This window comes from Equus asinus, chromosome 6, assembly GCF_041296235.1.
Source record: "Equus asinus isolate D_3611 breed Donkey chromosome 6, EquAss-T2T_v2, whole genome shotgun sequence".
In the NCBI taxonomy this organism is placed as follows: domain Eukaryota; kingdom Metazoa; phylum Chordata; class Mammalia; order Perissodactyla; family Equidae; genus Equus; species Equus asinus.
Genome location: NC_091795.1, coordinates 93098540 through 93123430, shown reverse-complemented (window position 1 = coordinate 93123430; position 24891 = coordinate 93098540). Strand labels below are relative to the sequence as shown.

At 48.4% G+C, this 24891-nt stretch overlaps 1 protein-coding gene across 8 annotated transcripts in view; it reads left to right on the top strand.

The window, feature by feature from the left end:
• LPIN1 (lipin 1) overlaps positions 1 to 19351 on the top strand; it is a 123383-nt gene extending 104032 nt beyond the window's left edge. For all 8 annotated transcript variants that reach the window (XM_044771965.2, XM_070512584.1, XM_070512580.1 and 5 more), the window contains 4 exons: positions 7619 to 7771; positions 12670 to 12784; positions 13583 to 13686; positions 16721 to 19351. In XM_044771965.2, the coding sequence (XP_044627900.2) occupies positions 7619 to 7771; positions 12670 to 12784; positions 13583 to 13686; positions 16721 to 16880 (532 nt within the window). In that variant the 3' untranslated portion in view covers positions 16881 to 19351. The remainder of the gene's footprint in view (positions 1 to 7618; positions 7772 to 12669; positions 12785 to 13582; positions 13687 to 16720) is intronic.
• Positions 19352 to 24891: the final 5540 nt, after the last annotated feature.

Genomic DNA, 24891 nt, shown 5'->3' with positions numbered 1-24891 from the left:
ACATTAAAAAAAAAAAAGAAGGCACGGTTGCATTTTTTTTTTTTGTCTTGATTTATGCCTCTCTTGGATTTTCCCAGAAAAGACACCTTCTTGAAAAGCGAAATTGTGTAGCTTACCAAGAAACACCTGATGTTCTTGTCTTTGGTTGGTCGGTTTAGGATGAGTGAAGTCCGTTGGTGAGGATCTGAGAATAGTGCAGAAAGCTTCTTGTATTTTCGTTTTGGTTGAGAGGAATCGGCCTGACATGTATTTGTTCATTGGGTTCGATATGTGTCCTGTGGTGCCCAGACAATCAGGCCGGTGCGATTGGCAGTGATGGTCAGGCTTCCGGAGCAGCCGGCTCGAGCACAGCCCGGCCCTGGCCGTCAGGGCTCCGTCCTGTGCACCCGTCAGGTGGAGAGCGAGCTCCTTGGTGTGGCTTTGGAAACCCAGCAGTTTTGGGTGCCAACCTTCTGTTAGGTCCTGGTTTTCTACTGCTTCTCCCCCGAGCTTCTTGCTCTAATCCAGGCTGACTGTGCTCCTCACTCCGTGCTTCATTGTCCCGTCTTCCGGCCTGTGCTCCTTGGATGGCCTCTGCACTGCAGGCCTTTGCTGCTCAACGTTTTTTCAGCCTGTAATGCCCGGCTCATGCGCCACAGTCCTTGTAAAGCCTTTCCAGGCTAGAGTCGGTGACCCTGGGCGGCTCTCATCTCCTCCTCCTCTGGGCTTACTGAGCGCTTTATTGACACCAAGGGCTTGACCTGGCTGGTGGCCTCGGTCCCATCACAGAGACCTCGCCGGGGCTGGACACAGTGTGCAGTTTCCGCAGCTGACTGTCGGTTGAGTGCACGCTGTCTCTCCAGGGTCTCGGCAGCCGTAGCAGGGGAAGGTGAGAACCCGTCAGGTTGTGACTCTCTCTTCTCATGAGTCCAATGCGTTCTTTCTTTCTTACTTGTGACTACCCAGAGATGTGTTAGGGAAACGGTCAGCCGGCTAGAGTGCCAGGAAGGAGATGCCGTTTAATTTGGGATTTTTGGACTGATCTTAGGATCTTAGGATTTTTGGACTGATTGCTCTTTCGTGACACTGCTTTCCTTGAATTTGGGTCCCACTTAAATTGTATATACTGCAGTATTTTGTCTAATGAAAAAACCAGTCTTGCACATAGCCACTCGCCTGGAAACAAGAGAAAATGAGGGCAATTAAACTTATTTTTGCTGAATGTAATTACCTGTTTGAATACGCTCAGCTGGTGAAAAATGGTCTTTCAGGCTGATTGTCACCTTGTTCATAGAGAGGATATAAAGCTTTCTGGGTTATTGATTTAACAAAGCTATTGGTTATTGATTAAAAAGAACTACAGCAAATACAAATGGAAGATGTATGAAACTCCTTCATATTCAAATATGTTCAATACGTAGAAGAAAAGTAAAGAAGGATTATTTCCTGAAGTATCTAGATCATTGAGCCAATAGGTCTAAATTTTAGGGGCTAAATTTGGACAGTAATTAGTCTGATTTCTACCTTACTTTCTATAAATTTTTATATTCATGTAGCCAGAAGTCACTGTCTCTGTGACAGGGAGAATGAATGCTTACTGTCTTTTCATAGATCAGTTAGTTCATCGGTGGCCCAAGGAATGTATCATGTGAAGCTGGCATCCTGAAGATGGGAAATACCCATTAGCAGACTTATGAGGGTCTTTTTTCTTCTCTTGCCACAGCAGCTACTTATTTCTTTGACCTCAGGTTGTCTTGGGTTATTGCTGTCATTACTATCTGCTGCTAAGGGAGAGGATCATGTGGTGAACACGGGGTCAGGGGACCTGGAGTCTAGGGGCGACAGCTGTCAGCTCCCCAGACGTCGTTCCCCACTGCAAGCTTTGGTTTCCTGTCTTGAAAATGAGAAAGTTAGACTAGGTGGTCCCTTAGGTCACTGCTGGCCGGGCGTGCTCTGCCGCTGGCTATGTGGTTGAAGTCACACGTGTGTGTGAACAGCCGAGGGGGCTTTTGCAAGCCCCGCCTTAGAGAGAATCCCTAGGATTTCGATGACCGACTGCAAAGCCTTCATGCCGGGGCTGAGCGGGCTGAGCGCGGGGCTGCGGGGCTGCGTGGGGCTGAGCGCGGTGCTGCGTGGGGCTGCGTGGGGCTGAGCGCGGTGCTGCGTGGGGCTGTGCGCGGGGCTGAGCGCGGTGCTGCGTGGGGCTGTGCGCGGTGCTGAGCGCGGTGCTGCGTGGGGCTGTGCGCGGTGCTGAGCGCGGTGCTGCGTGGGGCTGTGCGCGGTGCTGAGCGCGGTGCTGCGTGGGGCTGTGCGCGGTGCTGAGCGCGGTGCTGCGTGGGGCTGCGGTGCTGCACTGGGTGCTGCGGGCCCCTGCCCTCAGGGATCCCGTGATCGCGCAGGAGCAGACAGTGGCGCTCCCCGTCACGAGGCAGTGATGGGAAGGTGCAATGAGAGCTGCAGCTTCATAGACGTAAGTGAAGGAGAGGTTTATTCCGATTGGACGAGGGAGGAACCAAAGGAGGTTTCAGTGAGAAGGGGTCACTTGAGCTGAGCCTTGTCGGATGCGCAGGGTCTCGACAGAGAGGAGAGCTCATCTGGGGTGGAAGTAGGATGAGCGCAGGGCTCACGGAGAGGGAGGCGCGTGCGGAGGGCCGGGTGGGAGTAAATGAAACAGAAAGCCAGCCGCACCGGATCGCAGAGGGTCTTGGAGGCCAGGCTGGGAACAAGCCTGACTTTGGCGCAAGCCTTCTTTTCTCGAGGTAGCAGGCAAATGGCCTTCCTCTAGGACTGCAAATGGGGCTGCAGAGGAACCTTCTCCCTGCAACAGTGGCTTTCAACTGAGGGCGATTTTGCCCGCCATGGGATTCGCGGCGGTGTCTGGAGACATTTTTGGTTGTTGATTTAGCATGCCAGGGAGGCTGCTAAGTAGCTTACAACGCAGCGTCTTAGGGAGCCCCCCCCAAACAATTATTTAGCCAGTTGTCCAAGATGTCAGTAGTTGAGAAACTCTAGTCTGGACGTTTATCTTGGAAAATACTCCCAAAGGTTATCTTTCCAAAGTGTTTAACTATCTCTCTGGGCCAAGCGTTTTCAGAGGGGTGTAGAGATTGGGATAGATGGAAAAACTTTGTACCAAGCCTGGCTGTGGGATGCTCTTCCTTTTTGGCTCTGGTGTTTCCCCAGGGGCCTGTTGCAGTTGCTGAGATAGTGAGGGATAAGTGTGATCCAGACTGTGGATTGCACCTCCGTTCACTGGTAGTTCCTCAGGCAGGGCTTGCCCTTCCCACCCCTGGGGTCCCTCGTGTCCACCTTTGCTCCGTCACGTGTCCTGTGTCTGTCATTGTCACTTTCCCCAAAGCACTCCCTGTTCCGTAGGGCACAGCTGTGCTGGGCCCCACGTGCGCACCGAGCCCAGCCTGGGGCCTGGCCAGGAGTGCCCCGTGGCTGTGCACTGGTGGAAGGAGCATGTCCTGCTGCTGGCTGCCCTTCTGAGCAAAGGGGAGGAGTCTTACCCACGAGGGGCTCCATTGAGAGCAAGCTTTGTGACTTGGTGCCACCTGGGCAATGGATGGGAGCACTGGGAATTTCAGACAGCGTTGGTGGGGGTGAAGTCTCTGGAAAGGTGATCCCCGCTGCCACCAACACGCATCTCTCCCATCAGGACATCTCGGGTGGAATTTCCAGCTAAGTTTAGTGACGGCCTTTGTGGCAGAACACTTGCATGGCGAGAATGATGCCGTGGCATGATCAGACCATGAAATGGATTTGAAAATCAAGTTTGAGTAAAATTGGCATCTCAGACCTTGCAGGTGGCAGCTTTTAGGACTTTGATGTGAAAAACCGTCGACAGAAATAGTGATTTTTTTTAAAAGATTGCATTAATTAGAAAGCTAAGATACAAAGATGTTTAATTAAAAAGGTTGGTTGATTTTCAGATGCATCCCTGTATTCCAGATAAGCTGATATTTCTAGACTCTCTTTGTCTTAAAACTTTCCTGTTTCTGGGTGTTAAAGAACATGTTAAGCGAGGCTAGAGACAGGTCGTCCGGCCAGCGTGAAGTATTTACGGCGGAACAGGAGGTCGGACAGGAAGTGGGCAGTTTGTATTCGCTCATTCAGCAAGTATTTACTAAGTGTCTCCTGCCTGCCAAGCGCTGTTTTTGGCACTGGGGTTACAGCAAGGAAGGAGACGAAGTCCCCACCCTCCGGGAGTGTATGGATTAACGAGTGATGCAGTCGAACAAGGGTCCGTAATGTTCCATTTGTCATAAGTGCTGTGAGGAAAAGTAAACAGAGCAAGGGTGCAGTGCCTGGGCGAGGGGAAGGCAGGGGGTGTTTGATTAAATAAAGGGACAAGGAAAGGGTTCTCTGAGGAGGTGACATCTGAGCAAAGACCTAGATGAGGTGAGGGAGCGAGCGAGCCCGAGGGGGGACAGTGGGGAACAGTGTTCCAGGCAGCAGGAACAGCACGAGCAGGTGCCAAGCACAGGAATGCACGTGGCGAGTGAGAGGAACCGTGAGAACACCTGTGTGGCGAGCCCGGAGCAAGGGAGCAGATGGGCTGGAGAGAAAGGCGGGGACCAGGTCTTACTGGCCTCGCAGGTTGTGGCAGAGAGTTTGGATTATATCTGACAGAAATGGCAAGGCTTTGGAGAGCTTTGGGCATGAGTTGACTAAATTTTAAGTTTTCTTTCTGAGTGCAGCCTTGATGGGGGGCAGGAATAGAGGTGAGAGTCCCTGTCCTGGAGGTTGGGGGACATGTGGGGGCAGAGCTGAGAGGACCTGCTAATGAGTAGGGGTGGAGGTGGTAGTGAGGAAAAGTGGAAACCCAGAGTGGCCCCTGAGATTTTGGCTTCACCCTGGGTTAACGGGGTGCCGCTTGCTGAGATGGGAAGGCTCGGGAGGGGCGCCTGAGTGCGTTCACTTATGATGTGCCATGGGTGAGATGCTGTTGTGTATCTAATGGGTGATGTGGAGTGTGCAGTTCACACATTGGCCTTGGAGCTTCAGAGATGAGTCTGGACTGGAAATACAAATTTGGGAGACATCAGTGTATAGATGGTGTTTAAAAATTTTTTAGTATGTTTTACTTAATCCAATATATTAAAGATATTACCATTTAAACATGCAATCATATAAAAATTATTTTTTTTTTGGTGAGGAAGATTTGCCCTGGGCTAACATCTGTGCCATTCTTCCTCTATTTTGTATGTGAGTCACTGCCACAGCATGGCTGGTGAGTGGAGTAGATCCATGCCCGGGATCCATACCTGTGAACCTGGGCCTCTGAAGCAGAGTGTGCTGAACTTTAACCACTCAGCCATGGGGCTGGCTCCAATATAAAAATTATTAAGGGGATGTATCTTATTTTTTGTTTCTATAGTAAGCCTTTGAAACTTGGCGTATATTTTATATTCGCAGCATGTCTCATTTTGGACACTAAGTTTTCAATGGTTAAAAAAAAATGGAAAGGTAGTGTCACTAAATCCATGAAGCTGTGTTCAACAGAAGAATGTTCCTGTGAATTGTTTTTCACTCCCAACACTTTTTTTTTTTTTTCTGCTTTTTCTCCCCAAATCCCCACAGTACATAGTTGTATATTTTAGTTGTAGGGCCTTCTAGTTGTGGCATGTGGGACGCCGCCTCAACATGGCCTTGTGAGCAGTGCCATCCATTACTGCTCCCAGGATCTGAACTGGTGAAACCCTGGGCTGTCAAAGCAGAGCGTGTGAACTTAACCACTCAGCCACAGGGCCGGCCCCCTCCCAACACTTTTGACACCAGAAATGTGGGGTTTTCTCAGCAAGCAATTCCCAAATTCTCTATACACGTTAACTGGGTGTCCAGCAGTTTAATTTAATTCTGACACCAGCTACCTGTAGTTAGGGTCCTGGACCCCAGGTTAAGGCTCATTCCCACAAGCTGCCCCTGCTTCAGATGCCAGTTGTGAGTAGTAGGTCCCCAGCTTACCACACCTCTGCCCAACTTGGCTACAGATTGGGGGTTCCCAGAACCCCCTCGTGAGCGTTGATAATTTGCTACATTGGCTCACAGAACCTAGGGAAACCCACTTGCCTGTTTATTATAAAGGATACAAATGAACAGCCAGATGAAGAGGTACATAGGTCGAGGTTCTGCCCCCATGGAGTTGGAGTGCAGCACCCTCCCAGCATGTGGATGGCTGCGTTCACCAACCCGGAAGCTCTCCGAACCCCATTGTCTAGGGTTCTTATTGGAAGTTCCGTTACTTAGACATGATTGACTAAATCATTGGCCATTGGTGATTGAGCTCAATCTCCAGCCCCTCTCCTCTCCCTAGAATTTGGGGCGTGGGGCTGAAAGTTCCAATCCTCTAATTGTGTGGTTGGTTCCTCTGGCAACCAGGTCCCATCCTCCAAGAGTCACCTCGTTAGCATTAACTCAGGTGTGGATGAGAAGGGCCTGTTATGAATAACAAAAGATGCCCCTCTTATCCCTGTCACTCAGGAAATTCCAAGGGTTTTAGAAGCTCTGGGCCAGCAAGTGGGGATGAAGATCAAATGTGTGCTTATTATATCACAATATCACAAATATTTTATACTGCTTCAGTTTCAATGTGCGTTTAAAGCCATGGAAATGGGTGAGATCCCTAGGGGGTGGAGGTGTTGGGAAGAAACGAGGCCCCGGGATCCCAGAGCGCTTGTACATTTGGAGTCCGGGAGCAGATGCAGCCAAGGTGACTTGTCTGGAAAGAGCTGGCTGGTGGGGTGGGGGGGGGGGGGGCGGGCAAAGGAGGAGACTGAGGGGTCCTGGAAGCAGAGGAAGAGGGTATGCCAGAGGAAGGAACGTCACCGGTGTCTGGTGCTCCCAGGAAGTCTGTTCAGACGCGAGTTGAGAAGTCATGCCTGGATTGCTAAGGTGGCATCATAGGTGACCTTGACAAGGGCAGTGAGGAGGGGAACAAGCGTGCTTGGAGTGGTTTGACGGGAGAAGGCACAGTGGAAGTGGAATCAGTGCAGAAACACAGCTCTTTGAAAGGATTTTGCTACAAGGGGGAACAAAGAAATGGGATTTGCCCTAGAGAGGTAAAACCTAAGAAGGATTTTTTTTGTGGTTGTTGTTGGCTTGGCTTGTTTTTAGCGTGAGATGAGAGAGGTTAGAGTATATTTCTGTGCCAACGGGAATTACCCAGTGTAGGGGAGCATTTGGTGGAGCATGGGTTGGGGGGGATGGGCTCATTGCTGGCATGAGGTCTGCGAATTGGCAGGTGGGGATGGGGCCCTGTGCCCAGGTGGCTGGGTGGCCTTTGGCCAGGAGCAGGTGCTGGCAGTCTGAAGGGTACCGGTGCAGGCGGGTTGGCCAGTCTGACGCATCGAGCCTCAGTTTCCCTAGCAGTAAAGTGGGAGGATAATACCTACGGAACAATGTTCCTGTGAGGATTAAACAGAGTGAGAGATGTGAATGTGCTGAGTAAGTGACAGTCAGATGCATTCAGGCTCATTTCTCCGTTGAAAAGATTTTCTAGAAGGTGGCCTTTTGCTTGGGAGGGAGCCTGCCCCAGTGCCACTCTTCGTGAAACAGAGAGAGATCAGGGTTTGTGCCTATAAAACAGTTCCACTGCGCGATGCCGTTGACTGTGGATGTTTTGTCTCTTTTTCAGAAACGGATACAAGTTTCTCTACTGCTCTGCGCGTGCCATCGGGATGGCGGACATGACGCGGGGCTATTTGCACTGGGTCAACGAGAGGGGCACGGTGCTGCCCCAGGGGCCCCTGCTGCTGAGTCCGAGCAGTCTCTTTTCCGCCTTGCACAGGTATGCCACGAGGCGTGTCCACCTCCCACCCCAGCTCTGCGGCCGCTTCAGGTGCTCTCTCTCCCTCACTGGAAGTTTTGCAAGAATAGCCTCTTAACACGTCTTCGCAACCAATATCCCTGCTCCATGTTGGGCATCAGAAAAAATCATCCTAAAATGAATGTCTGGCGCTGTCACCCCCTGTCAACCCCCTTTGGCTTATCCTGGCTCTTGGGATAAAGTCCAGGCTCATCAGCTCAGCCTCCCTTGCCTCTTCATGACCTGCTCTTGCCTTCCTCTCCAGTCTCGTTTCTCTCTAGTTTCGAGATCTCAGATGTGTTGAACTGTCTCCGTTTTCCAGAGTGATGTTCTCTACTCTGAGGCTTCGCACATGCTGTTCACCTTTTGTGGGTAGCTGCTCCCCACCCTGTGTTGCTGGGCTGAGTCTTGATGACTCTGAGAATCAACTTGCATTTTGTCTAATCGGGGACCTAGGCTGGGTTGAGTGGCCTCTCTCCCAGGTGCCACCACCCACCTGGCCTGGACTCCCCTATACTCATCTCTGAGAGCTCCAGTCACACTGTTTATTTGAACAGGCCTCTGATAGACTACTGGCCCGTTTCTGATTCCCCTCCTCCCTTCACCTTTGTGCCCGCCTTCAGGGCAGCCAAGCAAAATCCAGTCTGGCCTCCTGGGGTGGGCGAGGAGAACACGAGGCTTCCCTGTAGCTCGAGGCCCAGGGTGGTCTCCCAGACTGCCCTCAAAGTGTAATCTGTTGTGGTCATAACAGGACCTTGGTCCTGCAGAGACTGGTTGTAAGTATCACAGAGTCATGTCCTTAAGATCCAGTGAGGGGCTTTGGCATGATTCTGCCTCAATTTGAGGACCAGATTAGCTGCTTGCTGCTGCTAGCTGTGCAAACACGCATACATCTAGAAGGGCCCAAACGCCACGTTGCTTCCTCTTATTTTTCTTGAGCTCCATAGATGCCTTTTCCCTCACAACCTTCTTTTGTGTGAGTCATTTTTTTCATGTAGTAAAAGATCTCACGTTGAAACTTGCGCATTCTGGGGAGGAAATTCAGGCCAAACCTCTGAATGTCATAGTGTATTTCAAGTCCTGAGAGCTGTCATGATAGTGGAGGCCCTAACAGAAATCCAGATATTTTAAGGAAGTGGTGTCCCTGAGATATGTTGACAGTTTGCGACAAGCTACTCATGAGCATGTGTTAAGTACTAAGCCTTGGCTGGGCTAAGTACAAAGTTGGCGTCATAATTCTGACATCCTAAAAATAAATTTAAGGTGATCCTTTTCATTTTTTCCTTATCAAAATATCATTGTCCAAGATATATTAACTTTTTCCTTGTGAGGAATTATTTAAAAAAAAACCCAAACAACTGAGCCTTACAATTTGTATTTCCTGTTGGGAGATGGAGGTGCTCCTGATGGCCATGGCCAGCAGCCTGGTCCTTCCAGCACTGCACTCTAGCCAGAGCCATGCTCTGTGTTGGCCGTCCTGCAGGTTTTCTAGAATTGATGGGTGAGTCCACCATGACCACAAATGACCTTCCCTAGCAAGACACTTTAGATGGGTACCGTTCTGATGACACTACCTGGGTTTAACTTGGAATGAAGAAAAATAAATGCAGTGGGTGGGATGCATGGAGCACAGTCAGCATGGCGTGGCAGAGAGGGCTCTGAAGGGGGACCGGGAGCCCCAGCTCTGAGGCTGCTTGGTGATCACAGCTAATTGCTGGTGTGGTGAGCAGGTGGCTCCCCTTCCTGCGTCTGTTGCCTCAACCGCCGAATGAGAGGGTTGGATTAGATGATCTCAAGGGTCCCTTTCAGATCTGAAAGGCTACCATTCTGGGAAGTATGTCTGAAGAAAGAAGTTGAGAGAATCTATTTCACATACCTTTTGGTTCAGGAACTTCTCCTGTTAAAGTAGAAATTGGCTTTGTCATGTGATTCTTTTTAGTTACTTGCCCTCTTTTGTTGTGACGACAGAGTGATTCAGTTCGTTTTTATAAAGGCTCTGTTAGTACCGTGTACATTCCTGATAGGTATGGCTCCAGTTTCTGGGGGTGGGTCCCACTGACTCGCTGAGCTGATGGACAGGGCTGGACATAGGAGCCTTTGCTCTTTTCCCATGATGCTGGGTTACGGGGACAGATCTGAACTTCCGGAGTCAGGCAGCAACAGAGACTGGCCTCTATCTCTGGGAAAGAACTTCTTCCACAAGTAACTGCATTTGCCCTTTGGGGTTTTCTGAGCTGCTGTGAGACTTGGGTAAATGACACTTAGTTGTTTGCTAGAGTGAAGTTACATCTAGGCTCAGTTGAGTGACCAGTGACTATTTGCAACTTCAGATCACCAAAGAGATAGGCTGTGCCGCGGAGCAGTCTGTACTGGTCATCATAGGGATTCTCAGCAGTCCTTACCCCGTGCCCCTGGGTGTTCTTACTGCCCAACAAGGAGCCTTGTACCTTCGAGGCATTGGGTGGCATGGGGCAGGCAAGGTGTTTTCTTACTTACCCCATATACATGCATGCAGACATCCTCCTCTCCACCTCCCACACACTCACACATGCACAATATGTGTGTGTGTGTCTGTGAGAGAGAGCAAGAGATTGAAGTAGGAAGTTGAGTTTGGATGATTTTCCCCGGTGGGTTGAAGTTTGAGACTTAGCATCATACAGTCCTTCATGTATCTATCTATGAGTGCGAAGATGTAGAAAGAGAGACCCTTTTAGTGTTAAGGAGGGCTCTGGAGTCCACAGAAGTCGATGCAGAGCCAGGACCGGCCCTTGGGTCTCTTTTATTTTTTAAAGATTTTATTTTTCCTTTTTCTCCCCAAAGCCCCCCCGATACATAGTTGTCTATTTTTAGTTGTGGGTTCTTCTAGTTTTGGCATGAGGGATGCTGCCTCAGCGTGGCTTGATGAGTGGTGCCATGTCTGTGCCCAGGATCTGAACCTGTGAAACCCTGGGCTGCCAAAGCAGAGTGCATGAACCGAACCACTCGGCCACGGGGCCGGCCGCGTGCACTTGGGTTCTTTAACGCTCAGTCCACGACCACCCCCACCCCCCCCACCATCATCATCATCGTCATCATCTTAAAGTACATTTTGAGTAGGTACAGAAGACGATTTCTAAAATACATGCAAGGTACAAATGATAGTCACACATGAACACCAGTGCACCCACCACCCAGTTAAAGTGAAAGGACGTACGTTCCATCTGAAGGCCCACTTGCTCTCATCCCTCCCCTGAGTAGTAGTAGTACCCACCATCCCTCAATTTTGTGTTTATCATTCCCTGCTTTTCTGCATAGTTTTATCACATTTATTTGCAATCCTGACCAATATGTTTAATTGTGCACATTTGTGAACTTTATTTTAAGCAAATCACATGTTCTTCTGGAGCTTACTTTTTTCGTTCAACATTATCTTCCCAAGATTGTTGAGCGAAGCTGCACCTCATTCATGTTTACTTCTGTATCGTCTCCTGCTGTCTGACTCTACCTCGGCTTATTTATCTATTTCACTGTTGGTGGATACTCGAGTCATTTCCAGGTTTTGCTGTGGGACCAGTGCTTCTGCGGGTCCTCGAGGGGCGCACATGCAATAGTTGGTCTGAGGTTGCTCTTAAGAGTAGAATTGCGGGGCCATGAAGTATGAAGTATGCACATATTCAGCTTTATGAGGCCGTTCGAAACTGTTGTCCAAAGTAATTGAACCAACTTATGCCCCAGCAGCGGTGTGTAAGGGTACCGTTTGCTCTGTTTCTTGCCAACATGTTGTCAGCAGTGTACATTTTTTGCTAGTCTGGTGGGTGTGAAATGTCTCTTTTCATGTGTTTATTGGCCATTTGGGCTTCATCTTCTGTGGATTGCCTGTTCAAATCTTTCCCCCATTTTCTTTTTAAGAGTGTGTCGTCAATTCTATATATGTCACCTTTGTTATGAGGGCTGCAAATACCTTTTCCCAGTTTATGGCTTTTGATGAACGTAAATTCCTCATTTCTTGAGTTGAACCTATCACTTCCTCTGTAGCTTGTGCTCTCTGTGTACTAAGAAGCCTTCCCTGACCTGTGAGCATAAGACAGTGTCCTCTATTTTATCTAAAGGTGCTGCCTGTCATGTTTAGGTCTGTAATCCACTAGGAATTGATTTTTGTATATAGATGAAGTAGGGGCCCATTTCCTTTTTTCTCCCCCTATGTGGATGTTCAGTTGTCCCAGTGCCGTTTACTGAAAAGACTGACCTTTCGCCTGCTTCGGATTCTCATCATGGCCATAAATGGCTGGTTCTGGCTTTCTTCTCTGTGCAGCTGTTAGAATCAAGTTCCATAAAAACATGCAGACAAAAACTTGTTGTGTCTGATGGAAATTACGATGAATCTACAGATCAATTTAGGTAGAATTAATATCTCCTTGAATCTTCCAGTTCAATTATATGGCATATTTCTTCATTTATTTAGGTCTTCCCTAGTATATTTCAGTTAAGTTCGTAAATTATTTAGCATTTTTGCACTGACATTCACGGATGAGATCGGCCCCTCACTGTGTTCATAGTTTTCTTCCTTAGGGTTTGTTTTTGCGGTTATGCACCTCATAAAATGGGTTTGGCCATGTTCTCTGTCTTTCTGTGCTCTGGAATTCTTTGTTCCATGGATGACAGGTGGAGCTCTTGGGTGAAGTCACTTGTCCTTAGCGCTTTCTTTGTGGGAACGCTTGAGAGTACAGATTCACTTTCTGTCTAGTGTTCTCCTGGGGCAGCTTAACTGACCTGCGCATATTGAACTTTTGAAGCTGTAAGTATTCTTAGTGTCACGGCACCTTTGACAGCTGAAAATAGTTTGATGCTAATGAAGCTTATCCTCTCATGCTGATCCATTACTTATTTATTTGTTTTAACAGAGAAGTGATTGAAAAGAAACCAGAAAAGTTTAAAGTCCAGTGTTTGACAGACATCAAAAACCTGTTTTTTCCAAATACAGAACCCTTTTATGCTGCTTTTGGAAATCGACCGGCTGTAAGTAGTGGATGGGGTATATCAGAGCTCTTGAAATCACTGTCTTTTTCTGACAGCAATCATCTGAAAGGCTGGCCTAGACTGTATGTGAAGCCAGATTCTCGTCCTACAAGAAATAGCTGATAAAGAGCCACCTGCCTACATCTAACGGCAAGGAGGTTGTACATTATTTCATGGCCTCTAGTTTTCTTTGAAGATTGCCTAGTAGGTTTCATTTTGAAGCTTGAAATGTGGGACTAGTTACTTCAAATCCCACATTACCTGCTGAATTAGTAAAACAAGAATGTTGAATAGGATTCAGCCCTTTCTACCAGAAGGGAGACCTCAAAGGCAGTCCTTGGCACAGTAGTGAACTCAGCATCTCAATTTTAGGAGTATTGTTTCTTATGGTAAAAGAAATGCTTTGAGATTGTGTGTGTACTACCCAAATTTGCTGGACAGTTCCGCATTCTGGAGAATATGGTTGGGTCCCAACTTCCCAGTGAGAAAATTCCCCTACTTTTGAAACTCATGCCCCAGAAAGTGGGTCAGAGAATAGCGGTAAGGAATGTTGGAACTGCAGAGGCTGCGGTGGGTTGTTGACTGTCTAACTCAGCTCCTGAATAGATGAGGGAACTGAGGCCCAGGGGGGAAAACTGATAATAGTTTCACCTCCAGAAATATTCTTTCTCTACACTTCTTGGAAATATAGTTCTCATTAATGAAAACTTTATAATACTGTATCAAGTCCAAAATATCATGCGTTTGTGTTTGCAAGAACTCTTTTTTTTTTTCTAATTAACGCTTTACCATATATAGGATGTGTATTCATACAAGCAAGTAGGAGTGTCTTTGAACAGAATATTTACTGTCAACCCCAAAGGAGAACTCGTACAGGAGCACGCAAAGACCAACATTTCCTCGTGAGTATTGTGCACGTTTTGTGTGGTTAACTGTTTTGTTACGTTGTTGTTACTGTCTTAATCTTGGAAGGTATTTTATAATTTACAGTATACCTTTTTATCTTCTGTTGCCTGTGTTTTAATCTTTAGTTGTTACGTGGAAAAATATATTTTAACTCCTTGTATTTTAACTTCTTGTAACTTACGTTTTGGGCAGTCTTGATTGAATCAGATCCCCTCTGGGCCGAAAACTTGAACTAGTGGTTAGAGTCTGCTGTAGAGTGGAATTGAATGAATTTGAAAACTAGTGGTTTGGATTTGCCAAGTTGGGCTTGAAAGCCTAGAATGTGGATTAGAAATGTAACGAAATTGGAATATCACGTGAAACTGTATTTAAAGAGGAAGAGCTATATATCTCTTTACGTGCTGACCTGTAATAATATTCTCACCAGATGGATTGCTGTGTAATTGTAAGAATTCCTCGCGTATTTTTGGTCGAGGCTGAAGCCCAGTTGCCCTGAGGCAGGGGGGCTGAATTGACTCACTGTTTGTACTGAGGCGTCCTGGTGGGCTGTAGAAGTTCTCTTGACTTTGACATGTCTCACTTGGGGTTCCTAACTTCTTAGAACGTTCTTCCTCATCCCGTGTGTTGGGAGCATTGCCCACCAGGTGCATCAGCCCAGGCAGACAGGTGTCGTCTGGCCTGGTCCGTCTCAGAGGCTGCACCTCTTCTGGCCTGCTCTGTGCAGACCTGGAAAGGAGCGCATGGCCTGAGTGGCACCAGGGGGCCTGCTGGAGCCCCCTTCCCGGGGAGGAGTTGGATGGGGGCAGTTTGGATCTAGTGGCTTCCCAGGGACTGGCCTTCGCTGGGCGCCTCCTGTGGTTTTAGGTAAATTCGAGATCTAGGTTCCCCCTAGAGCAGATTTTCACTTTCAAGATGTTCCCTCTAGCATTTGGCGTCTAATCCACCTTAACCAGGGCCCTTCCAGAACAGCAGCGGGCACTGATTCCTTTCTTAACCCTTTCTTTGCTGCTCCCCCACTCCCCAGTTCTACACGGCCACCCCTGACCTCAGCGTCCCCTCTTCTCCCTCGTTCCCTGGCACAGCACCTTCCCGCGTGAAAGGGTTTCCTCAGTCTGGGGAAGATGTGGTGGATTTCCGTTTAGGGTCAAAAGAACTCTCAACTGATGGGAGAGTGCTCAGAAATGGTAATGGTTTCTGCCCAGCAGCAGCCAAGTGGCAGGTCTTGTCATAAGGGGCGTGGAAAGGGGACTTGGGCATCTCTGAGGGTTTGCTGGGAGGCCTGTGAGGGTATCCCATTCACTGAGACTTGGGTGAAAATGCGCACTTGGCCCGTGCCTTGGCCTGGAGTGGATCTCTGCGTGGGAGGACACCTTCCACCTGGGCTGGGAGACGTGGTTGTTCCTGCGAGCGAGTGATTCTCCTTCGCCAGGAAAGCGCACACTTTTCTCGGGCACTGAACTTGGTATGATCGTGTCAGAGCCAAGTAGGCGCCTGCCCCTTGGAACCTGGGGTGCCGTCTCTCAGAGTCGTCTGAAGGGCTTCCGAGGGCTCGGGGCCACGCGGTGGGGAATTTCAGGGCCTGATTCTTGGCATTTGTGGCCATCAGTTGTGAGCCCTGCCTGCTCCGAGGAGCCCTGTGTGTGGAGGGTTGGCCCCAGAGAGGCTCACAGGTGGAGCTTGGCCGCCGCTCCGAGCCCATGGGAACCACGTGGAGCTGGTGCCTGCCACACCCTGGCAGTGAGTAGTGAGCCACAAAACTCAAACAAATAGGTCTTAAAGCCAGGAGGTATTTTAAAAATTTGTTTTAATCCCCAGGAAGATATAATTCTTGTTTATTAAGAGAGATTTTTCCCATTTTGTGCAAGCCTGATGTTTCTCATAAGCCTTCTGGAGTTCCTTTATTAAATACACACACTCATCTTTATTTCATGAGTTATCTTATGCCTCAGAACATGCTAATTCCTGGAGTTTGGATTTCGAAAGCCCCTTTTGGTTCTTGGCAAATTGGAACTGGAGGGGGACCCAGTGACTGTCAGGGAGGACTCTGGGAGTGTGTGGAGAAGCCTGGGTGTGTCAGAATTTCTGGTTGGAGCCAACTGGAGGTCTGGAAATTCATATTGAGTACAGCAACTTTCTTTTTTGTAGTGTAGGCCACAGAACTAATATGTAACATCTTCTTTGGAATACACAGAAAATAGAATGAGAGAATATTGTGGGGAGTGCTGAGAAACACTCAGTCTAATCCAACTTCACACTCTGTAAAGATGAAAGGCCTGATCCCCAGAGAGGGCAAGTCACCTGCCCGAGGTTCCACAGCAGTAAGGTGGGAGTAGATCTGAGGTCTCTTGACCCTCATGCATCTAAGGCGAGTAATTAGCTGGGGCTAATTATCTCCTAATGTTAATAATTCATTGTTGACTGAATTTATTGAGCATTCAGTACACGTGGTTTTATTGTGGCATACGTTATTTAATTCTCATATGAACACTATGGCACAGTTTTCATTTTCTTCCCATCACAATTGTGGAAATTGTGGCTTAGGGAGATGAAGCCCTTTGCCCAAGATCATACAGCTCATCAGTGGCAGAGGCGAAGGTCGTATCCGTGTCTTTGTGACCCCAGGGCCGGCTCTTTTCAGTGCGCGGTGACTCGGTCTCTGATGCTCCAAAGATGAGCTCTGTCTGTGATGCTCTCCCCCGACGCCTGTGCGTGAGCTCTGCGGTGGGCGGCTGTCCGTCCGTCCACTGTGCTGATCCCTTCCTGTCCTCCTTTGCTTGTGCTCTGTCCTCCTTCACGAGTCCTTGGTCCCAAGTCAGGTCCCACCCACCTTGCTGTGACTCCTCCGTATACTGCTTGATTTCCTATTAGTAAGGAATTATTCTAGAACAGCCTTCAAGGTGTTAAGTTGGTGGTCGGCTCCTCGGGGTCGTAGATTTCTCCTGACTTCCACACGTGGCATGGGCACGTGGCACGTGTTCCACTTGGCTCAGTGTCCCTCAGAGGCAGTGACGTTGTCCGTTTTCCTTCCAGGTACGTGAGACTCTGTGAGGTGGTCGACCATGTCTTCCCCTTGCTGAAAAGAAGCCACTCTTCGGACTTCCCCTGCTCAGATACATTCAGTAATTTCACCTTCTGGAGAGAGCCACTGCCACCTTTTGAAAACCAGGACGTTCATTCTGCCTCAACGTAAAATGTTCCAAGCAAGCTCCTGACATCACGTGGAGACCGGGCACCCCCATTAAAGGATAGATTTTGGGAGCCGTGGCGCGGGAGCTCGGGAGCCTGGCATGCATCCTTTGCTTAAGAGCAGGGAGAACTGAGAAGCATTTCTCTCTCATCCCCTGCCCTGGGGGTTGACATTTCTAAGTGAAATTATAGACGAGGGATCAGGCACCTTCTTAGGGTGGAAGGCATTCCTCGGTTGTGGCTTTGAGCCAGGTGCAGCGCGGCCCTTCCCAGCCGGCTTGAGCAGTTCGTCTTCGGTTAATGTGCAATATGGGCCTGTGAAACCTAAGCAGAGGCGGCTGACGGCAGTCCTTGCTGATGACAGTGTCAGTCGAGGAACGCCGGATGTCTGCGACTTCCAGCAGAGTAGGGGCACGTTTCCACCACAGCCGTTTGTGCCACCTCTTCCGCACCTGGCGGGAGGGCTGGGCTGGGTCACATGACCTGAATCTTAGGTCTCTGAAGGGACTCCAGACCTCACTGTTCTGGGCCTTGGCCTGTGGATCTTCCCTTGCAGTATTTGTCAACCAGTCTAATTTTTAGGCGATAAGTTCTTCTTTAATTCCCTTTGGTTAAAGATAACCTATGTAACTGGCATATTTTCCCCCATTTCTGTGGCTCCAGGCTGGAATATTTATGCCTTAATGCATCTGTGGCAGACATTTTATTTAGAATGTGCTTTGTCTAGCTCTCCGTGACTTTGCAATGCCTTAAGTTCAGATTCTAGTAAATATTACTGAGGCAGTATTTCCGGTCCGTTCAGCACTCTGCCAGCAGCCTTTTATCCCCCAAGGTGGTGCTGAAAACGTGGACCAGAGCTGATGCCAAATGAGAGTCATGTCGATTTCTGTTAGGAGCTCTCAGAAGAAACTGGTTGGTTTTAAGAAAATAGTTTCAGGAAGTTAAATTATATACTTTGTAGATGGTATTATTTATTGCTTTCCTCTGATTGAATTGCTGTTATAAGCATTTTGGCCATATCCTTACTGTCATTAATCCATTAAAAAGATACACATGTTAGACTATCCAAAAAGCCTTATTGTGTGTATCTCACAACACTGACCTTCTTTTGGAACTGATGAGTAATACTTGCTATTTTCCTTAGCTTTTTTTCACTCAAATTCAAGGCAAGTGGATAGGTGATAACTTAAGTGACATTCTTGAAGCCGGTAGAAGATGATTCTTTTACTCGTTTATTAAATTGGCTTGTGGAGAGAGCCATTTGAAAAGTGAAAGAATTATTTCAGTCAAAGATTTGCTTTACTTTTTCAAGTGTTATTTTTTTACAGAGTGTCTTACTCCAGTCATAGAAATACTTTCCTGTTTAAGTCGCGTCGTTTGGGTCGTGGGAGGCAGAAGAACAGTGGAATGAAATTTTACTCTTTCTGTGAAAGAAAACCCAGAGGCGTTGCCTTCCTTGTGGTTGGTGGGCCCCGTGAGCAGAGGGTTCCTTGACCGTGCGGCTCCTGCGGCTGCACAGAGAAAGGCAGGCGGACGTGCGGAGTTGACTGTAGATTTGCAGAGAAACATGGACATGCATGTGCAAATTCCCTTTTGGAGGCGTTAAAAATAATTACAAATAGTCCTGCCTTAACTCTTCTGGGCTTGTTCCTTAGTGACCTTTGGAGGCGACATTAATTCTTTCTGCCACGAGGGTATTTTGGGGTGAATTTAACTGTAGTGAACTCAGTGTAAGCTGGCGGGCCTGCAGAGCTGACATGGCGTCTCCCTGTGCTGGGAGGAACGTGGCAGTGAGAGTGGCTAGCGTATCCCTCATGCCATGTGACCCTCATCAGGACGACAGCTGTGGTCTGCTCTGCACCTGGAGGTGTAAGAGCATGCAACTTTGGACTCGTAATTTTGATGTACCTTAAGCTTCTGCACCACTGCGCTCTGAAACAGAGCACGCCTTCCGGAAAGGCGTGCTCTCGGATCTGTGTCAAGGTCAGGGTGTGACCCCTGGAGAGCCTGTAATATTTACACCTGCCTGTGGCTTTGGAAAACGAGATTTGTACCTGGGTGGTGCTCACATGTCTGGGAGTTGGTTTATCTGTGTTCACACAGCTATAACCTGCTAACCCCACACGTCATGTGCTAGAATGCTGCATTTGGACCACACGTTTCAAAGTTGCTGTATGGAAATCCATCACTCCGTAGTGACAGGTGATCAGATGTTCATCACATGTGATGAAGAAAGATGTATATACTTGGTATATAGAAAAATATATATACCTAGTACATTGGAGAAATGACTATACCTTCAAAGAAAATTCCCTTTTCAATTTTAGATTTGGATCACCACTTTAAATATATTTTATTTACAACACTTGATCTGTATTTGTATATGCTGGTGCAATGATAAAAATCACTGTAATACTTCATTGTGTTGTGCTGGATCCAAAGCTAGAAAATATAATAAATGAGACTGATGAAAGACTTCTCTGAAAATCAGATGTGTGAATTTTAAACAGTTTTTGGTAAGTTATTGAGTTGCTCATTTTCTGATATCAAGCGTATTATTTTATTTAAAAAAAAAAACCCTTAAGTCTATGAACTGTTCAATATTTGGAATAAAAGAGCCAGTCTTTTCTGATGTCTTTGGTACAACACTGGCCCTGTTCTGTGCACTTGAGAGCGAATGGGGTGAAGATGGAGAGAGGAGGGCAGCACACCGGGCTTGTCTCACCCTGATGGGAATGACTCCGGCGCAGAGAGGGCTCAGTTAAATGTCATTCATGAAGTGCTTCCAGGGCCTGGCCCATAATCGGTGTTTAACAAAAGTGGGTTCTATTCTGTCTTCTTTTGTGTGATGGTCTGTTGGGTGCAAGAGGAGACACAGGAGAGGCTCAGAAAAACAAAGTTTATTATACTCAGGTCCTCGAAACTGGAGGCACGCATGCCACGCGGCACCAGGGGCAGGAGGCAGAAGTAGTGGGAGGGAGGGGCGAGCCTAGGCCATGGCCTTAATTGGGTTTCTTGGGAAAGGCAAGGCTGGGCGGAGTGAACCGTTGGGACAGGCTAGTTTGAATAATTTCAGCGGCCTCTAAGCTCTAGGGCTGGTCCCTGGTTGTCTGGTGCCCTGGGATGACTGGGAGTATTGCCTCCCGGGGTGTGTGGGCTGGGGTGTGTGGGCCGCTAGGTGTGTGGGCCGCTAGAGGAGGCCTGGCTCTGGGTTGGTTAGTTTGCATATCACAGGCATGCTCCGGCTGGGCCCTTTGCTGTCTCTAAGAAGTGGCTAGCTAGTCTCTCCCCAGCCAGAGGGATTTTTAAGATGTCTAAAGACTATAATAATATATAGAAAATAAAAGTACAAAAAATATAGTTTCCCTTACCTCACATCCACTGTCCTCAGCTTTTGGACTCCCCTTCTCTGTGCTGTACCCGATTCATTTTTCATTTTGAATGAATCAAACTCTGTCCCTAGTTCACCCAGCTAAGTTGAAAAACGCCATAATTCGTATTGATTTGGTGCATTGTTGACATGCCTGAGACATCCTATTGATTTACCCGTGTCAGCCTAAGTGTTTTTGGAGTAAATGTAAGAATATTGGTCCCTAAATGTGTATAAGATGGCTACTCAGGGTACCAGGCTGAACTCATGAGGCCCAGATCCAAACAGTTCGTGTCTAGGCGTCTGTAGAATTAATGCTCTTGTGTCTTGAAAACAAAACAAACCCTCTCGTTTAGTTGAACATCACAGATTTATTCCAACTCTTATTTTGGATTGTAGGCTCTTTTATCTGTAAAATAAAAATTAGCGTAAACTGTCGTCCTGGGCCTGGTATCTCGCCCTTTGCCGCTTGTCTCAGTGGTACCACTAGGCTATGCTGTTTCCATTCGGTTGTGCTGGCAGCTCTCACGGACGTGCAGAGGAAGCTAGTTCAGTAGCTTGAATTTCCCCAGTGTCTCGGCTCTGATCACCTGAATATTTAAAATACTTTCTATTTTGGTTTTCAGAATGGACACACCCCACCAGTCTTGCCAGCCCTTTCATGCAAGGCTGGGGAACACTGACGATGAAAAGCCTGCGGCCCTGGGGCAATCCTGGGATCAGAGGAAAGTCATGAAGGAAAGTGAAGCAGACCTCATTTAAAAAAATTAAACTCCTTCTGGAATTTGAATTTCCTCATTCTAGTGGCAGTGTCCTCCTAACCAGCTGTCAGGAGAGCTTTGTCACATTGCCCATCACTTAGGCGTCTACCTCCGTTTGCACATCTGTATTCTGTCTTCGGATGCTGGGGGCCAAGTGGGAGCAGCACTGCCTTGCTTCCACGGGCCTGGGGGTGCTGGGAAGGCATCCTGTCTGCTCTAAACGAAGAGGAGGTGCTTAAAATGCCACTAGGGTCCCTTCCTGCCTCTGATCCCTTCTCCAACTCCTGCTGTAATTGAAGGTGGGGTCAAGGGACACTACTATTGAGGAAGGCTTGGTGCCCAAAGGAGACCAGAATATGACCAGACAGAAGCCAGCCCTGCAAGTCAACGGGCCTCAAATGGCCGCCTGGGGGCCCAGTCAGCTTTGGTTTGGAGGCACAGCCTTTAAAAACGTTGTCCCAGCTTGACAAAGGCCCCTCCCTGCAGTGCTCGTCCTGAAGAGCAGCCAGGTGCCTTGTGGGCTTGCGGGAGAGGGAGTTCCTTAGTGGGTTGTTTGGGTACCATAGCGCCTGCAGTTGGCACAGCCCAAGGTCAAACCTCACTACCTGGCTCAGAGGAGGGAGCAGTTAGTGGCTGCCGTTCAGGCCTAACAATCATTTAGAGTTGTGGGTTCTCAAAGTGCAGTCTCCGGCCTGTAGCACCAACATCAGAGAGCTTGTCAGAAATGCAGGTTCTTGGGCCCTGCCTGAGTTGTACCGGATGAAACGGTGGGCGTGGGGCCCACAACCTAAGAAATCCTCCCAGGATTCTGAGGCACGCTCAAGCTCCAGCTGACCCACCCGAGGTCCGGGCCCTGTTCACACGGAGCTGCTTGTGTGTTAGGGCAGTTGACAGCCAACTTTATCTAGTGTGGCCCGGGTAACAGAAAGGATCTGCTGAAGGAGGGAGGCCCCTGGAAACCCAATACAGGGGTTCGATTGAGTCACAAGGTGTCGTCAAGACCCTTTGAGACACAGTAGCCTGCCCAAGCCGCCTTCCTGGGCCTCTCAGTGTGAGCTGGTCCTGGCTGGCAGGGGATTCTGGCTGCCACCAGGATGGGCGGCCCAGGGCCTGTGAAGAGCAGGCCTGGGCTGTGCCCAGATTTCTGATGGCTCCCTTCCTCCCCCAAATTGTCGGAGCCTGGAGGTGCTGTCCTGGTGCCAGCGATCTTTTCACTGGGGCAGGAAGTCCATTCAGCCCTGCATTGCTTTTAATGAGTTTTGCAAGCAAGTGGCCTCTTCCCGTGACTCATTCTGCCTTTTGTGCACCGGAGATTGTGGTTTTAAGTTTCAGATTGGAAAGTAACCACTACTTCTGCTTTCTCCGCTGCTGGAATCTGAACAAGTTAGATTCATTTTGCAACAAAGAAATGTAAATGTAGGAGCGCCAGTCATATTTCTGCCCTGATTGTAAAAACATCCTTTTCCGAGATGGATGACAGAGCCAAGCTAAGAAGAAATGGTTTATATTGTCAAGTAACGGATGCATTGGGGATCTTTGTATTTTTCCTTCCAGAGGGGTTTGATAGTTTCGCTTTTATTTTTTGTCTTCTTGATTCATATTTCAGGGATATCCTAAAAATAAACAGCTCTTGTTGATTCAGTGTGGCCGTTAACCTCTGATTTATTGGGAGAGACTTCGTTCTGGACAAGTTTGTGTTCTTGTTTCCACGCGGCACACAAAGGATGATGATAATAGAATTTCCTCTACAGTGAAGTAGTTTTCATCTGGACTCTCCGTGGACCTCAGTTTATGGTCCCCGAATTTGTGAATTTCTTAGGATTAGACAGCATGTGTTAAATGGACACCATGCAGCATTTTTTTTCTCCAGTTTGAATAATGTAGTTACCTTCAAAATGTTACAGTGTTGAACTAAATTATTTTTATACAATTCTTTTTAAATATGTACAAACATAAAACAGTAGCCCTTAGACCACAATAAAACCAAAATGCATTTAAAATTAAGTGCAGATAAAACTAGAGCGCTAAGAAAATGCAAATTAACATGAATGTTACCTGGTTGAACTGTTGACGTGTGGAAGCCAGTGGGGTGATGTCGGGTTTGGGTTTAGAGTAGACGTTTGTATTCGTGTTTTATGTTTCATTGGTCAACTTGATTCCGTCAGCTTTTGAGCATCACAGGCCGCTATTTAAATCCTCCCTAACACTGAGTTGTACAGAGTACAGTCATGAAAAAGCTCTTATTGCACACGTCCATCTACATTGACTGTAATGCACTGGTGCAGATTTTTGCTCCAAGGATGGGGTTCCCTCAGTGAATCGTGTGGCAGCATGAATGTGGCACTGACTTGGAAATGGAGACTTCTGAGTTTGTCTGGGGACTGCACTACCCAGACTCCGCTGTCCTCATTCTCTCTCTTTGAGGTGCCGTCAGACCTTCGTTGGACATTCTGGGATGTCAGTTACTGTTCTCAAGGCATCAGAACATCCAGGGATGGGGTTCTGGATGCCCATCACCCTTCTCTCCTCCAGGATTCTGGCTGATGGAGCATAAACTGAGCCAAAGGGGCGCTTGTGGTCAGCTTTGTTCCCCAAAGTGACAGAAGTTACTGAAGTTGCCTGAAGCCAAATTGGAACATTTAAATATCTCTTTTCACCCCAAAGCTGGAGAATTCCTCCCCTCTCTGGCTCCATGGAGGTGGGGGTTCCTCAAGTAGTCTTATGTGGTCTCAAAGCAGCCTCTGGTGCCTGAGCACCTGGGAAAAGGAGAGAGAGCCTGCTTCCTGCTTCGGAGCCCAGCCGGCCTGCACCCTGACTGCGTGGGCAGAGGCTCAGCCCTCCGACCTGGAGCTGCTCCCCCTGCGGGGAGGAGAGAGGAGCAGCTGAGGAGAGATCTGTGGACAGCAGCCCCCAAACCTGCACTCCTGCCGTCACTCTCTAACAGTGTGGCCGGTCACACAGTCCGAATGGATGTCTGCGGGCCTTGAGGGAGGTGGGCGGGAAATCCCACTTCTAGAGAGCCCAAGCACTTTTGAAACTTCTAAGTATTTTGTAGTTTCTCTTGCTTTGGACGCACGTTGGTGGATGGTCAGATGAGAACATTTGCATGGATTTGGGGGGCCCTGAGATGGGGGATAGCTTTCTGTGGGGACTGGGGAAACTGGCCTGGCACCTCTCGTTCCGATGGCACCTCCTGCTGCAGGAACTGAGTCCGGGTAGCTGAGCAGCCTCCAGGTCCTGAAGGTCTGTTCCAGTTCACTCAGCGCCTGCAGGAAGATGCGGGGAGGGGTCTGACCCTGACACCTTGAGATGGGTGGGAACTTGAGTGGTTCTGTCTCACCCGAGCTCCCACCGCCTCACCCCTGTGACACCAGGCTGATGAGAAAGCTCCAGACCTGGGGGTTCCCGACATGCCCTTGACAACTGCAGGAGGAGGAGGGGAGGACAACGGCTTTGACTCTGGCCTCAGAGGAGGCCTGGCGTTTCTCCCAGCAGCAGCTGCAGTACCTGGCAATCAGCATCATTTTACAACAGTGCAAAATCATCACCGAGCGTATAAAAACTGAAATTCAGAGCCAAGGCATCGTTTAGGGGCGTCAGCGTACAGTGTATGAAAACATGAGCTCTAAAAAGGGCCAATGTGATCACGTCCTATGTGTCCGTGGGAGTACTCACCCATGCATGTGCATAAAACATGGAGTTTACTGATAAATAGTTGATAATGCTCGTTCATATGTTCACTGAAGCAAGGCCTCTAAGACCTTCTCCCAACCGGTAAGCCAGTAGACTACGTTTACAATAACCCGTCTTTGAACTCCTTCTCCAGTTTGTGGAGTCCTCTCACATCCTTGAGCTCACTGACTTGCCTTCTTTTTCCCTCTGCA